Source organism: Quercus robur, chromosome 8 (genome assembly GCF_932294415.1).
Source record: "Quercus robur chromosome 8, dhQueRobu3.1, whole genome shotgun sequence".
Taxonomy (NCBI): domain Eukaryota; kingdom Viridiplantae; phylum Streptophyta; class Magnoliopsida; order Fagales; family Fagaceae; genus Quercus; species Quercus robur.
In genome coordinates, this window is record NC_065541.1 from 2072268 (window position 1) to 2089543 (window position 17276).

The 17276-nt window shown below is 34.6% G+C and overlaps 1 protein-coding gene across 1 annotated transcript; it reads right to left on the bottom strand.

Moving 5' to 3' along the window:
- Positions 1–13783: 13783 nt before the first annotated feature.
- LOC126694160 (BTB/POZ domain-containing protein At1g55760) lies at positions 13784–16928 on the bottom strand. Its single transcript, XM_050390243.1, has 4 exons — positions 16184–16928; positions 15450–15595; positions 14840–14958; positions 13784–14645 (listed from the first exon to the last, which is right to left on the bottom strand). The coding sequence occupies exons 1-4, from the start codon at positions 16303–16305 to the stop codon at positions 14043–14045; spliced, it is 990 nt and encodes a 329-aa protein (XP_050246200.1). The 5' UTR covers positions 16306–16928; the 3' UTR covers positions 13784–14042.
- Between the last annotated feature and the right edge of the window lie 348 nt (positions 16929–17276).

Sequence of the window (17276 nt, forward strand, 5' to 3'; positions counted from 1 at the left end):
ATGTAAACTGAGAGCCAGCAACAATAAAAAAACAACACACAGAAAAAAAATTTATCTTTCCCTAAGCAAATCCCACATCCATCACCATTAGGAAAGCAATTGCAATAAAAAGATATCTCTGTGATTACAAAACAAGATGTCGTGGTTTTTGAAATGCAGAACCATGATTTATTCCCATGCAGGCATTGATCCTTGCTCGGCTTCTTGGTCAACGCATTAACTGGGATAGCATTAAGGTTAATGCTCTATTTTGCTTGTATTGTCACACTCTTTCAAACTAAAAATAAAAATAAAAAGGAGTGGCTCACTTTTTATTTGAATAAAAAAAAAAATTACATACAATGCTACTAAACCCCACCATCACCACCCACCCCCCCCCCCCCCCCCCCCAAATTACTTAAGCTACATTGAAAGTATAAAAAAACAATCAAAATTCAGAAAGATCAAGGATAACATAAAAGATCTCAAATACCTAATAAACTCAAAATCAGAAGCACCATAACCTAAAGAGAATCAAGTAGTACTAGATTGCAATAAAGCATACTAATGATGAGTAGAGCCAGAAAGAGAGTAAAACAAACAGTCATCATTCTGATTGGCATTCCTTACTTTAAGGTTCAATGAACCAAACATCAATGCCCAAATCCCATATAAGAATCAAAACCCCCCACAATAACGTTGTCCACAACAAAAGCACATACAGACATATTAGAAATTGCATAGAAAACAATAGGCAAATGCAGACAATGGTTAAGGAGACAAACCGTGGAAGAATCAAAGAGAGACGCTTGCAATGACAGAGACAAAGACAAAGAGAACCCAACTTTGAACAAAGCTCAGCCTCTTCAATAACCTATGACAAAACAAAAAGTGCTCTCTCAATGCAAATTAACAGTGAAAAATGCAATGACCCTTTTACTTTAGTAACCAGAAGACCCAAAGCAGAAACAAAATCATATAACCTTCTTGTAGAGGTATTTTGATGTGACTTTCATTATATTCCAAAAAAAAAAAAAAAAAAAAAAATTCTAACAAAAAAAGGTAAAGATATAAACTTGATGGCATTGGCCTATTATTTTCATACCTTTGGGTGAAAAATACAGTATCTTGGCAAAGCATTCACAAGAAGGGTATGATTGGGTAATCAAAATGGAACCCAGTTTACCCATTTATCATTAAAAGGTGAAAACTGAAAAGTGAAACTGCTCTCTCTGTTGGGAAGTGTGTGTAAGACTGGTCTGTACTGAAAACTGAAAAGTGAGATTGCTCTGTTCTGTAGAGGGAATGAGAAATGAGATTGCTCTGTTCTATAGTTTCTTTTTTTTTCATTCGTAGATGTGAAGTTGGAATTCAAGAGCTTCCTAAGGATTCTCCATTGGGAAGACTGAGAGGAAGTGACAATGTGGTAAGTACTATGTTTTTTCTTCTCACTGTTTAATCCTTTACTGGTTAGATAATGAAGGTAAGTATAATTCTGAAAACACATTATAGCACATCAGAAGATACTGCATCTACAACCAGGATGTCTCTATGAAATAGCTCATACCTAGTCAAATCTTTGACACTCATTTCACATCTTATTCAGCCTACATTCTGAAGTTCTTTTAGCTACATATGGCCCTGGTTACGTGTGTTAAGTCATAATATGTAAAGACTAATTTTCATTTGATGTAAATGCAGTTGGAGATATACAGTAGATGTTATAAGCTCACTTACTTTCACATCCTATTGTCTCAATTATAAGCTCGCTTACTTATTCTTTATTAAATATAGGAAGTGGGTTCAAGTCATTACGTACATATCGATCAGGGTACTTTGGTGCAGCCATCAAGCTCCAACCCGGTTATACTACAGGAGTCATTAGACAATAAAGAAGCATTAAGGGCTGCATAAAGAACAAATGGGACAACAATTGAGGACTAAGTATAAGACATGAGCTACTATCAAGCCAGATTGTGTTAGCGATCTTCATCTGTTAGAAAAATGTTGGATATGGATAGAATCATGCATTTCTTCAGTCAAACTCTTCATTCTCATAAATGGGAACCTCGGAATTCTTCAGCAGGGGCAGTTTACGGCAAGGAGATTCATGATGACCACGTTTGTTCAATTTTGTTGTGGAGGTGCTTAACAGAATGATAAAAAGAATAGTTACAAGAGGGCATTTGTTGGGGTTTACCAAAGATAGGAGCAATGGAGATACTTTAACGATATATTATTTATTATTTATAAATGATAGGATTATATTCTGTGGTGAAGATATGGAGAAATTAGAATGTGAGGGCATCCTGTTACTTTTTTTAAGCAATGACAGGTTTAAGGATGAATTTGACTAAGAGTGAGTTAGTATTGACAGAGATGATATCTACAATGGAAGGTTAACATTGGCTATGGGATTCAAACTCATTACCTAAGACTTATTTGGGCTTTTAGGATCTCACGTTAAGGCCACAGTTTGTGTGGAATGGCATTAGTGAGAAAATGGAGAGGTGTTTAGCAAGGTGGAAAAGATTATACCTCTCAAAAGGGGGCAAATTACTCTAGCAAAAAATGCTTCGTCCAAGTTGCGTATTTATTTTTATGTCTCTTTTCACTATGCCAATAAATGTTGCTAGTAGACCAGTTGAAATTACAGTGGAGTTTCTCTAGAGGAGGAAGGGGGAGGAGGAAAAAAAAAAAACATCCTGTAGAATTGGAAAATTTCTACTACCCCATTATGTGCAGGGGGGTTGGGTATCAAGTTGTCTACTTTCAATCAAGCATCATTAGGAAAGTGGTTATAGAGATTCACTCAAGAGAAGAAGCATTTTTGGAGGAAATTGATGGGAGCAAAATATGGGAAATGTGTAAAGAGATGTTCATCAGAGCCTATTCAACACTCATATGGCTTTGAATTTTTGGAAGGCAATTAAAGCTGGATGAGACTCATTCATTAGATTAGTTGGATATATTGTTGGCAATAGTAAAAGGATAAGGTTCTGGTGTGATTCTTGGTGTGCAGATAGGGACCTAGCGACTTTATTTCCATAGCTATTTCAGTTAGCTATTAATAAAAGATGATATGGTCTCGGATTACATGGAGACACATGATGGGGAAGTCACTGAATCCTCTCTTTTTTGAGGGAGCTGGAAGCATTTGCAATTTTTTTTAATTGCTTTATACAACCCGGATCCAAGAGCAGGGGCGGAGCTACAGCAAGGCTTGGGGGGGCCATGGCCCCCCCAAAATTTTAAAAATTTATTTTATATTATGTATAAGTATTAAAAAATTTAAATATTTAGCTAAAAAATAGAAGTGGGCCCTCCCAAATGTTTGAATTAGTTCAATGATGCTCTTAAAAATCAATAGAAATTTTCAATTGATCTAGTAGTTATAAAAACAAGGTAGTTTTTGTTTTCTCTAATTCGTTTTTTTTTACATTTTTAATATCAAACTAGACAGTTTTTGTATAGTATTGGAGTTTAAAAGATGATAAATTCCCCTAAAAAATTATCTTGCGAATATACAAATGTGAAAGTTATTAATTTTATATACAATATATTTATAAATTATGACTTACTCTAGTATCAAAATATTAATGTTTATATTTATGTATGTGCGTTTATGCCTGAGTGTGATGGTTTATCTTGACTCGAAACTAATATATTAGTAACAAAATTTGGCCCCCCCCAAACAAAAAATCCTAGCTCCGCCCCTGTTTAAGAGGCCACAGGTGTTAAGAGGTGCTGCCTGTACAAATATTCCTTAAAAAGGCATTTTGGAGGGCAAAGAGAAGGTAGCTTCTTTTGAGTGGAGTGCAACACGCGGGAAATATTTTACAATGGATAATCTTTTTAGAAGAGGTATGGTGTTGGAAAACATGTGTATTATATGTAACATTAGTAAAATACGTGGATCATTTGCTATCGCATTGTCCAGTAGCATTGGAGTTATGGAATTTTATATTTGTAGCTTTGGGTGATACCAACGATGGCAGAATATTGCTTCAGCATCGGCGTTGAAATTCCAAGACTTTCAAGAAAAGAGTTTGGAACATTACACCTGGTGCTTAACATGGAATGCATGGAGGGACAGGAATGGGAGTACATTTGAAGAGTAAGAACCATATAAAGAGATTTCAATCTCAGTTTGTAGGATCTTTTTGTATTGGCTATTCTTTGATGCAAGTAGACCAACTGTTTATGATTTTTTTGATACATTGCATTTGTAATTTTTAGCATGGAAACTTTGGTATGCATCCTTTACCAATGGTTCCATCAATATTTCCCTCATAATTTAATGAAATTTTTATTACCTATCAAAAAATATTCTAGTTTTTGAAAGTGGCAATCAAGGCAAAAATGAAGAACAAGCACCAGTTTGGTGTCATATGATACTGACTACTGTATCATTGCCATTGGGTTAAAAAGTTCTCTCTAAAATGAGAGTACGTAGTGAGGACCAAAGGCTCCTTTTTGTGAAATGTATCATGTAGTCATAAGTTGTGACCTATGAGGACCTCTAAATTCGTTGTGCTTGGCAGATTCTCTCATGGATTTTGGTTAATGTGTGTAACAATCAGAATTTGGTCTTTTGTTAAAGCAAAATTTTTCATAATTTCAACAAGAGAAGCCACTATCAAATATATTGGGTCTTTTGTTAAAGCAATTTTCATAGTTTTTTGTGATCATCTAATGATTCTTAAATGAATTATTTGAATGAGACCGCAGATAAGATTTTTTGTTAGATAAAGCTGATTTAAGTTCCAAATTATGTGAATTTAATATTTGGTGGGGGGGCCTTATTAAGAAAAATAATTTATTTGATGTCAAGTAGAAGTAGACAACGCTCTTTTCTTCAAGTTGCCATGAAGAAGACTTTTAGTGATCGGCTCTTAGCCACTTTTACCATTTACTATTGTTCCAAGCGGTCAATTTCCATGTTGAAAGAACTCCATTTGAGCATGTTTTACAAATTTACAAGACTAATGTGCACTGTTGTTTCCTATACAGATTATGCACAGCTTGTGATTAAAAATTATGTTAATTTCTATAGACTAAATTTTGAGACCTAGTTTGAATTGTATGAAATATTACATCCATTTGTTTCAAATGAATCAAGTATGAAAGTTCAAATATGTGTATAAACACCCTTGAACGTTTAGACCCCCAAATTACAACTTAACCAATTCAAGCATTATGTCAAACAACTAGTATGCGGAAACTTAACATAAGCTATAATATGGAATTGGTAAAACTATCTAAGCCAAATTAAAATCACAACCACAGCAGAAAATAAAAGACAAAGATAAAGGGAAGAGAGATGCAAACACAAGGACAACACACGATGTGTTATCAAAGAGGAAACTGAAGCCCTCGGCGTAAAACCTCTCAGCCGCCCTCCAAGCGGTCAATAATCCACTAGAAAATGTAGTTGGGATACATGAACAATAATAGACCCTCCAAGCCTAATCAACCCGATGTACCTAAGCCCTCCAAGCTTTTTGCTCCAACGAGGTTGCGCCGAACCTTTTTCTTTTCTAGCTTACCGGATTCTGCTACTTGACCATAGCATCCGCCATCCTTGGCATCTTCCAATGCTTCCCAAAGCTCCAAAAACACTCAACACTCTAAATGGGTGTGGGTAGTGTTTGGACAGAAATCTCCTCTCAATAGGTATGACAATGAGAGAGGGAATGAGAAGAGACTACAAAGATTTCTCTCTAAGCATGAGTAGCTCTCTCTAATTGGGTGGGTGTTTTGAATAAACCTCTCTTAGGGTTTTTCTTTCTGAATAGCCACACCATATTTTGTGGGAATAAGGGGTATTTATACTTGTGTGAGAATGGAATGCGAAGAGTCAGTTTTTCCAAAAACAGGACTGGCTGGCGACTTGACCTCGCGACTTGACTGAGTCGTGAGTTCAAGCCGCGAGCTAACTTAATGGCCAGTCTGGATTTTTGTCCTGTAGTGCTCCAGGTGGCATGACTGTTCAGCTCCCCTGCATGCTCTGCGCGTGTGCAAATTTTGGCAGCTTGCAAGCCGCAAGCCTCCCGCAAGTCCTAGCCGCGAGTCTCTACTTCACTGCACTATCTTGAGCATTTCTTCACACTCTCTCACACACTACCGTTACATGATTCCCACCTAAATACAGGGTTTCTAAGTGCTGTATTACAAGCAAATATGTCACGGAATAAAGCCAACACATGGTTGATTAAATTCAACCTTACAAAGTATCAAAGAAATTGGACTAGTATTGAATGTTTTATGAGTTTTTCATTCTGACTCTTAATCTATCTTTGACAAAATTGAGTTTAATGGCTTCTACAAATTTTAATTAATCATTGAGAAATGATAATGAACTGAAATTTATAGAGTATGAACTAATCATATGTATGGTTGTTCATATTAATTTTTATGTCAATTGGAGACTTTTAAGTAAGTTAAATTAAGTTCACAAGCAGACTGATTTACATTAACTTGAATCTGTAAGAGTAATGAAATACTAAGAAATTAGAGACTTAAAGCTTGGTTTTGGATTATTATATTAGATTTTCATTTGATGTCACTATCCATTGATATGTGTTTTAATACTTGAGCAAATTTATTATGGCTTGATTCAATGGTTTAATACCTAAAAGAAACACAAGTACTTCAGTATCCCAACAAGTATATAAATATCTCCAATTTCTCCATTCTTAGTAACAATTTACCATAACTGACCAAATCAAACTTAGATCAAAGTAAATTTTGATCAACAAAGCACTAAAATTAAATCCTCAGCAAATATAAACAAACCCAGAAACATAATATGATTCCATAGCAAATATAAACAAACCCAGAAACATAATATGATTCCATAGCAAATATAAATCCGATCTCAAAAAACAATAAAGTTTCGATCTTTTTTAACAGTTCTATTAGAAATTCAAAACGGAAACCAAAATAGAAAAAAACGAATTGAAACCAAAGTTTCTTTGATTTTCCCACTGTTTCTCGACAACCAAACGGTGAAACACACTTTGAAGCGACTCACCTTTTTTTTTTTAGTTTTGAGAGACCGCGTAGACTGAAGGAACTCAAAGCTCTATGAGTGAGAGTGGAGACTTTATCAAAACTCTTTACACCTCGCTGTGGCTTTAACAAATCTTTCGGCGAAGATGATGAATGTGAAATAGACTAAATGAGAGAAGAGGGTGAGTGAGAGTGGCGACGGTGAGCGAGAGAGGCGCTGAAGTGTGAGAGTGAAAGGGTGAGTGAGAGAGTGAGTGAGAGAGTGAGTGAGAGAGAGGGTGAGTGAGAGTGGAGACTGGAGACTGGTCTGTGTGAGACTGTGAGTGAGGCGTTAATTTTGAAATAACCCCTATTTGAAACCGAGTCTTAGAGACTCAGTTTCCCGGTCTTCCACGTGGTTCAACCACGTCACAGCCAAATAGCCACGTGGACGCCACGTGGGAAATCGAGTCTCTAAGACTCGATTTCTAGGTAGACCTCAGGCCAAGTCAGATTTGATTAAAACATGAAAATCAAGCCTCAAAGACTCGATTTATAAGCCCAAAATCGAGTCTTTGAGACTCAAGATATTAGTAAATAAGATAGTTTGAGAATCAAGCCTACTAACTAAATAGTTGGGAAATTATGCTTAATTTCCCATTTTGGCCTCAAAACACCTTTTTTTTCTTTTCTTTTTCTTTGTCTTTTTTTTTCTTTTTTCTTTTTTTTTCTTCGCTTGCCTATAGGCAGTTAGGTACAACTCTCTCTCTCTCTCTCTCTCTCTCTCTCGGTTTCATTAGTAGATTTTGATGTATGAGTAGAAAAGCTACCTAGTGATTTAGAGTATCGACTTATTGGTTTCTGAAAAAAAAAAAAGGGTACAGCTCTCTCTCTTTCCCCAGCAGCTCTTCCCCTCTCTCTCGGCCAGTAGCTCTTCTCCTCATTGTCATTGTTCAGTTGCTCATCTCCTCAAATCCTGCTGAACATGTAATCATAAATGCCCAAAACAAAATCATCAACGACCCCACTGCTCCACTGCTGTAATGAAATCCCTAAGCCCCAGAATCAAAATTTGTTCAAAGCCCTAAATTACATCCCCAAACCATCCATCATCGACACCACCATCCGTAGCTTTCTTTCATTGTAGTATCAACTGATTGGGCCATTTGGTTTTTCCCTTAGAAATCCACAAGGTTTTCCCAACCCTTTGATTCTACTGTGATAGTTTACATTTATAAAAATAGAGAATTTGGTTGATAATGACAGATTTTGTTGTGGGCTGTTGACTTCAATTGCTAGTTTTAACAATCATGTCCCAGCAGGAAAGCGACAAAGGTTTCAGTGAAACCACTGAAATTCAGTGGTTGAAGGTGTATACGGGATACTTTGTTTCGGGGTTTGAACCATTGCCGCCATAGCTCTTAAACTTGGTTTATCCTTTTTGTCTCCTTATTCATTGAAATCCTACCTTTCAGTTAATTCTGGCACTAGATTGTTGATCAAAAACTAGTTCTATATTTTGGATATTATATGTTGATTCTGATACATGTATTTTTTGCTGCCTGCTGATTTTTGATTCTGATACGTCATACATTTTTGTTTTTGCTGCCTACTGTTTTTTTTATTTGGGAAAAAGAGAGAAATGCACGAGAGAGAAAGAGAGCTGGAAACAAAAATAAAGAAATAAGCTATGCACGAGAGAGACAGAAAGAGCTGGAAAATAAAAACAAAAAGCTTTTGTTCTTAATTGTTTGTGAAAATGGTGTTTTGGTTTTTAATTTTCTGCACGGAGGTGGGAGTGTCTACACAACATCTTGCTCATCATCCCAATCTTGAGGCTGAAACAAACTACCTTGTTAGTAACTTCACTTCTAATTCTTGTCAAGTAAAATGTAATCAGTAACTATTTCATCATCAATATTTAAATAACAGGAAATTCATAACTATCTTCTTGGCATCAATATCAGGAATTTCCTTTGGGATGTCATCATAGCCCTATAATACACAACAAAAACCCCAATCATTCTGTTCATCCAGCAACAAAAACCCCCAAAAATCCAAATCTTTTCAGTGACAAAAACTGTAATGAAGGCTCAAGTAAACCAATTCCAAAAAAAAAGAGAAAAACAGAGCTGGAATAGCAGCTCACTGTTAGCGTAGTCGTGGCCTTGGACTTGATTTGAAGCCGTTAATGATGGAGCTGGTCTGGGTTCATGATTGATTTGTACGTGTTAGAAAGCTAGATTCTTGGGTTTTGATTTGGGAATTGAGTTGATGTTTTGTGAAACGATGTTGGAGGTAATGTGCAAAATAGCTGTGCAAAAGAATTGTATATAATTAGTTAGACAACGTTTGAAACAATAAAGGAAACGAGCATCTCGAGTTTTAGAAACTCGAGATCCATATTAGAACTCGAGTCCAAAAGACTCGCTTAGCGAGTGTGAAAATGCCACATAGATCTCGAGTCTTTAAGACTCGAGTTTTATGTAAAAAAAATTTCACCTATAGTGGCGTTTTTAAGCCTTACAGTGACGTTTTAAATCCCTATAGCGGCGTTTTCTTGCAAAAATTTTTTGTAGCTACAGGTTTAGGGAGTCCTATAGTGGCGTTTTTAAGCCCTATAGTGACGTTTTATAGCCCTATAGCGGCGTTTTTATTCAATTTATGGAAATCGAGTCTTTCAAACTCGATTTTCAGCTTGATTTTTTCCCAATTAAAACTAATCCATTTACAAATCGAGACTTAAAAACTCGATTTTTATCTTGGAACTCGAGTTTTAGACACTCAAGATGCTAGTTTTCAACATTGTTTTGAAATGTAACAACTAACTAAATTTTTTAATATTTATTGTTATTTAGAAAAAAAATTCAACGATGTTGTAATGTTTGACTAAGTTTTGTATTTTTATTTTGGGTGAAACGGGGTCGTTTGGAGAAGCCAGCTCTTGAATTTTTTAAAAGTGGTTTAAGGGCTGATTTGGCCCCCAAAAAAAAAAATTTTAAAAATAAAAATAAATAAATAAATTTAAAAAAAAAAAAAAACCATATCAGCAATCCTATGTGCCACTTAACAGAAAAAATTAACCAAGATGGTGGGAATTGCTAATAGAACCAAACTTCAAAGTGTAAAATTAAATTTCTAAAACATTGAGTGTAAAATTCAAACAATCTCAAACTTCAGGGGTGTACTTTGCAATTTACCCTAAATAATATATGTCATTAAGCAAAATCATGTGCAAGTCATGTGTTATTATTTTTTGTCTAACTTAACAGTAGAACTAACATTAGGGTGCAAAATATAATAAGAGTCATAGTTTAGAGTACAAAGCATGCATTCGAATAGTTTAGAGTGTAAAATGTAATCTAGCGTATAGTTTAGAGTGATAAAACATAATTTCTCCTAAAATCTAAGACGGTGTCGTTCTATTTACCCAACAATACAATTTTATTTAATGAAGAACTGACAAATTAAGTGATGCGATGTACAAATTAATTAAAACTGTACACTACATAAGACACGTGTGAAAGTCAAACTAGTTGCTGGTGAAAAAAATTAATAAACATTTGTAACTAATTTCCGTTTTATATTTCTGTTAATTCAAGTTAGAAAGACTTAAAAAGTGAAGAAGGTATAATTTTTGTGAGAGAGAATTAAGAAATTGCACATGGTGCAATACCTTCCTATCTCGATCCGTATGTGTGTATTATCATTTTTCAAATTTTCGTTCTCACTTCATCTTCTCTCTTGCTTCTTTGCATTGGTTTGCAACTTTCTGTTTCACACATTTCACATGGGTTCATGGTTGGCACCATTTTTTGTTCTTTTTATAGTTCATCAATCACAACATTACACTTCAATGATTATGAAAAAAAAAGAATTGAACTTTTTTGTATCACTCTTATTGATATAAGAAATTTAAGAATTGTGGATTCTAATTAGCTCAACTAGTAAAATTTCTGATAGTTGTATAAGAGATCTGATGTTCAATCTCCACCCACACCAAAAACTGATTGGTGTCTTGGTCTGATGATAAAGAGCTATCATCAGGAGCAGACACCATAGGTTGAAACTTTCTATAAAAAAAAAAAAATTAAGAATTATTAATGGCAGCAAGTAATGTAAAATCATTTTTTGTAATTATTTCTTTCAATTAAAATCCCAAGTTCATCAATGAAAGAAGAGATGGTATTATTTTCCTTTTTGGAATTAGAAATCCCACATTCAACAACGAACCACCAGAAATGGAAAATATTGTGATTCAATGCAGAATACTAAACAAAATCATTGATTAGGTCCCTTTCAAAGTGTGAATTGTTGTTAACTCAACTAATGAAGTCTCTTATCAATGAATAATAAGAGATTTGGAAAAAAAAGAAATCCCCAGTTGTACTTGAGAATAATTTACTGTATTGGTATTCACACTTTTTTTTGGGGATAAAAGCTTAGAAGTATATTTATAACATTTTATGTTATCAATGAACCCCTCAAATATTAATGTCGAAGCAAATTGAGTGATAATTATAATAAAACTTTAGGAATTATCCTAAACACTTTGTAACTCTATAAAACTGTTGTACTAATGTTATTTAAACTGAATGTAATTTTCAATACAATGGCAATATGGTGGACAATTTGCCTACGGATTTTTTTTTTTTTTTGGTAGGAAAAAAAAAAAAAAAAAAAAACGTTAAAGGAGAAAGGGTGATGTCTGTGTGAGCGAGTTACAAGGGTGTTTTGAATCTCAAATTTAGGCCTACCCACCCCACCTATTGGTGAGACTCGACCCCAAGTGCTTAATGCAAGGAATCTGAGCTCATAACGCTCTATTGACATCTTTTGTGGTTTTGCCTATAGAATTTACTGTCATATAAATCTCATAAAATTACATGAATTAAAGATTTGGCCTAAAAAGAAAAAAATAAAAAAGAAACTCCTGTTACACTTTCGTAACGTACTCGATTCTTAGGTCTCAACATGTTTCTTAAAGTTCATTCGCTAATTCCTTTAGTTTTTTTTTTTTTTTTTTTTGAGAAACGCTAATTCCTTTAGTTGAGTATATGGAAACCTAGGATAAAAAAGATCAAGGAATAAGAGCTTGTTGCTTGAGAGGACCAACGCATGACCCAACTGCATAATCAAGACAATCGACACACTTTGCATGAGATGGAGTGCCCCTCAGGGCCTCAGGCAGTTTGGTTAAAATGCTCAATACAGCCCAAGAAGAGTTGGGCCAAGGCACTCAAATATGAATTTTTTTTTAGCCTAACCTAAATGTCTAAGGCTCATAGAGTCCTTGACTAATCTCTCTCGTTCCAAATACATTGGGTAGATGACTAATTTGAAGGTGGTCCTAAAATGCTAAATTGCTAATAAGTTATTTAAACCCAAGATGTAAAACGATGGTCAATAGGGTTGATTAATTAATAATTATAAATGTGAGAATAGAATTTATGCATTTGAGTATTATTGGGCTGCTACAAGCTATCCAAGTGGGATATGTCTTATTTCTCAAAAAAAAATAAAAAAATATCTTGTTTGGTGCTCATTAAGGTGGATCTGGGCTTTTAAAAATTTTGTGGATTCACTCAATATGATCCTACAATGAGCGAAAGAAACTTCAAAATTCCAGTTTTCTGACAAGATAAAATAACAATTGAATCCATCTATCTTGAAAAGCCTGAGACTATTCATGGTCTAAACTCTAAGCCTGTACTTCACAGGCTTTACTCAGTCATATGGGTACTTTTTCTTTCTTGAGGTAATGGCCAACCTTTTACTATCCAATAAAGGGGAAAAAAATATGAAATAAGAAAAATGAACAAAGATCCTATTCCCTCCATATTCTCATTAACCATTGCTTTTCTATTTTCTCTTTCAATTCCACATATAAGTATTCTGTTTTGAATAGACAATTCAAGTATGCATTCTTAAATAGAAACTTCACTTTTGGAATTGTCTTTCAACTCGAACATGTATAAAAACAGAAGACTCTTCAAAGATTTCCTATTAAAGGGGAGTTTGTTGTTAGTTTTCCAGTGAGAGGTGAGTTTGTAATTCTTCTCATAACAGAAACTTTTGAAAAGTTCTTGTTCTGGAACACACCCAGTTGAATATGGTGCTTTGACCAAGCTTTAGGCCATTATATGGTCTTGTTTTTCATTCTTTGGAAGGAAAAACCTTTTTTTTTTTGTTTTTTGTTGATGTAGTCCATATTTAGTCATGTTTCTTTAGCTTGTCAATTAGTTGTGATTATGAGTTCTGAATAATTGGAATATATCTGAATATGATAATTGGAAATGTATTCCAGATGTATATTATGTTTGGAACATATTTGGTTCTGAATATGATAATTGGAAATTTAATCTAGATGTTTAGAAAATATTTGGTTCTAGAAAGGAATTTGACTAATGAAACAAACACGAGAATTATATATTACTGATTGTAGGAATCCAAGATTCCATGAAAAATGAATTCTCATGCAGTAAGATTTTGCAAACCAAAGGGTTCTCTAAGAATATGTTTGGAACATAGATTAGATCATGCTGTTTATAAGGTTTATTATCGGTTACAAGAGGTAGGCATTGCGGTGAGAGTGCCTTTCAACAATTAGTTTTCTGTTTCTTGAATGATTAGGATATGAATCAGGTCAAGAGGGTTGTGGCTCAGTGCACAGTCCAATTTGAGGAGAGCTCATTTCAGACTTGTTCCTATAATGATAATTTTCTACTCTGGCCATTCAATTCTCATTCTGCTCATGCAGGCATTATGCATGTTGAGGACATGGATTCCTTCACAACAATGAACTAGTGTATTCAATCAGAACAATCTTCTCAAATCTGAATTTATATTATCAAATCAATTGCATATCAATAAGAATACAAGAATGCGTTCCTCCATATTGAAGACCAATATTTATATATACAATTAGACAAACAAATTCCATTTGGACAAAAGAATCATCTTCATGACATAAGATTCTGCACAATTGTCTAACAATCCATTTTCAAGGTCACAACAACATACAGCTGACTAAACAAGCTTTTTCTTCCCTATCTTTTGTAGGCAGAGTTTTAGAAACCTTTCCACACATTGAGAATTTCATGGAAGATTTCTGCTATTAGGTCTCTATCTGCATGTTGCAAGAAGGCATTCAAATCATCTCGTATGTCAAATATCTTGCCAAACTTCACAAGATAACGCATGCAGCTGCTCTTCAGTTTTGGTAATTGATATAGAGATGCATTCTGGAGCCTCTCGAGTACATTTCTTGCATCAATATCCTCCAGAAGACTCTCATGGCAAGCCTCTTTTAAGTTGGAGATGTCATATTTATCAGCTGCACGGAGAAGTGCCAGCCGGTGGGTCAAAAAATCTTCATGTTGAATGTTACCATAAATGTAGTTGAGAAAAGCCTGGCAAGCTTCAATTGACATGTCAGAGATATCTATGGTAGACATTTCTTTCTCCTTCAAGTTATGCAAGAACATGCTACGAAAAACAGGTGATTGTGCACCAAGAACAGCACGATGAGCCCCAATGCTTCCATCAGAGGCATTAATTATAATATCCGTGTGGATGCTTTCTGTTAACATTCGACTGAGGGATGCAAGAGCTGTTGCATGAGATCGTTTCTGTGTTAATTCGTTAACCCAGATAGAGCAAGGTTCTCCTCCCTGCACAATCAATGTCATTTTGTAGGTAAGGCAGTGGCAACACTTAGATTCCAAATTCCTATGATTTACATTAATCAGTGAAAGTTTCTAAACAACCAGAGGAATTTATGTTCATTTTCTTTTAGGGCAATTATCCTTTTCAATCAATATAATAGAATGGTAGTCAAAAATCAAATCAATAAATAGATGCTTACGCCTGAAGATGCAGTCTTCAAATCAAGGAATTCAACGTCGATGATAAATTTCCCAGTTAATGGAACCTCTATTGCCCAAACAAAATCGTCGTTGTTCTTGATTTGCTTGTCTGTTATTTCTGTATGTACATGGAAGACAAGTTAGTTTAATGTATTTTAAAGGGAAAAAATAGAGTCCAAGAAAAATTAGGGAGGTTTGAAGATACAACAAATAATGACATACCATATCTTATCCATCAAACTTTAAAGTACTTAATGTATCAATTCTACCTGTTAGTTTTATTATTATTTTAGAAGCATTAGTTTTTGTCTAAACTAGGGGACCTAAATTTCTGCAGTCTTTTTGAGAATAGGTCATAATAAGAATTGAAACAATAGGTCAGTTCTGACTTTGTTCCAATTACATGTATGGGCTTTTGTGTTTCAAATTAAACCAAGCTTTGTCACTTGAGTCTCAATTCCTTAAAAGATTGATAAACATTAGCTTGTTCCCAAAGGCATTAGCTGATAGATCAAAGTAATTGATCAAGGTGTCAAAGACATCAACCTCAAAGCTCTTCCTCTCTTCTAGAAATTTATAAATTCAAAAAGAAAACTAAATTGTTATTACCTGGATGAGTCAAGGACTTCCGATCTCCTGCAGAACTGACAACTCGAATGATGAAAGATGCAATCGGGGGATTGTCTCTTGTTAGATTTGATATCTCCGGGTACAATTTAACAAACAGCAATCTATTCTTCTCCAGAGATAAATGCCTTCAATTCAAATACAAAAAAATAAAATAAAAAAACTACACCAACTTGTAATAGCACAAAAGACACAGAAGCTTTCACTCCCTTCCCTCAAAATTTTCAGATACCAAACAACAGGGTGACCTTCCACTTTCTCAATTACAAGTTCATTGGGTAGGTAAAGGGCTAGAATCTTTTATTTTCTTTTGGACTCCACTTCAATTATACATCTTTAAATTGTAACTGTCTAATTTTAAATTTAAGCTAATTGCATATGCCTTTGTTTGATGCAGCAAATACTACATAATACCCAATAACACTAAAAACACAGACAATTTTACTCTCTTTCCTTTCTTCACAAAAATTCTTAGCTACCAAACATAAGGAATTAAAACTTTTCACTTTCCTCAATTACATGCTCACTAGACAGATAAGGGGTCAGCTTCTTTTACCTTCTTTTGTGTTTCAATTCAACTATAAACCATCAAAATGCCTCAAAACTTTAATGGGTCATTCTAAATTTAAACAAATATTGCATGCTTTTGTTCAAATATCAAAATTCTATTACCATGCATAAAAGAAATTCTGAGAGAGTCTCTGAGTCTCACTTACCAATTCCACTTTCCCATTTTGAAAGGATCTGACTTGCGGTATGTGCAGGAAGCCAAGTTTTCTATCCTCCATTGAGCCAAACGTGAAGTGGTTTCAACCCTATAAGCTGAAGAATCACTCATTCTAGCAAAAGCAAGTGCCACGGTGATCTCATGGATGCAATCGAAAATACCTTCCAAGAAAAACTCTCCAGGCTTTCCCAGGTTTACTTTTTCCACAGTTATCAATCATATGGAAGAAGAACCAAACAACCAAACACACACACAAACACACTGTAACACAGTTAGACAGACCCTTTGTCTCTTTGTACTAACTGCTAAAGTAACAGTCTTGGAAGTTAGAACAATATAGGAATAGACACTCTTTTTTTTTTTTCTTTCTTGTGTTAAAGACTATGTTTTTATTTAGTTTTGGAAAAGTAGTTTTATTGGTTTCGGGAAAGCAATGATTTTGGTGTTGGTTGGTGTTGCTTTAAGCCAATGACTGTGGAGTCTTTATAATTGGCTGACGTTTTTATTTGTTTGATTGTTTGAGATATGGGATGGTATGGTGGTGGGTTGTTGGCTTACACTGCACTACAGAACATGGGGATTGATTTGATTGGGATAGTAGTAATGGGGAGGAATGGGTTTGGTTTTGGTGCTTTGGTTTCATAGTAATTGTTTTTATTCATGATGTGGAGGACTAGAGGTGGTGGTGTAGCTTGGAAAGGAAAAGAATTCTCCTTTTCAGTCTTTGGTGCTTTGAAGCGAAGTATCTAGTTTGAGCTAATTCTTTAGGTGAGAAAAGAAGCAAAAGACATTAAACTCCAGAAAAAGAAAGAGAGGAAAGAGAAAAGTATCTATGTTGTTTGTAATGACCAAATTTATAATTTATCCAATATAAATTTTATTTTAATTTCTCATAAAGAATGGCCCTTGTGGAACTCATCTGCGTGGGACCCTCATGTGTGATGTGTCATTAGAATTTTGTTTGTTTAGATCATAGAAGCATGATGATAAATATCTATTGATTGCTACACTGAATCATGGTGTTCAATTAATAGGTTTCAAGTTTTGAATAAAATATATATGATGTATAAATAATTGGTAGA

What these genes read in the sequence shown, in the direction of transcription:
- LOC126694160 (XM_050390243.1), bottom strand. Translation starts at nt 16,305, where the DNA reads ATGAGTGATTCTTCAGCTTATAGGGTTGAAACCACTTCACGTTTGGCT. An exon ending in GAAGTCCTTGACTCATCCAG is followed by an intron (nt 14,959 to 15,449) that starts GTAATAACAATT and finishes ATGTACATACAG; the next exon opens with AAATAACAGACAAGCAAATC. An exon ending in TGAAGACTGCATCTTCAGGC is followed by an intron (nt 14,646 to 14,839) that starts GTAAGCATCTAT and finishes TTGATTGTGCAG; the next exon opens with GGAGGAGAACCTTGCTCTAT.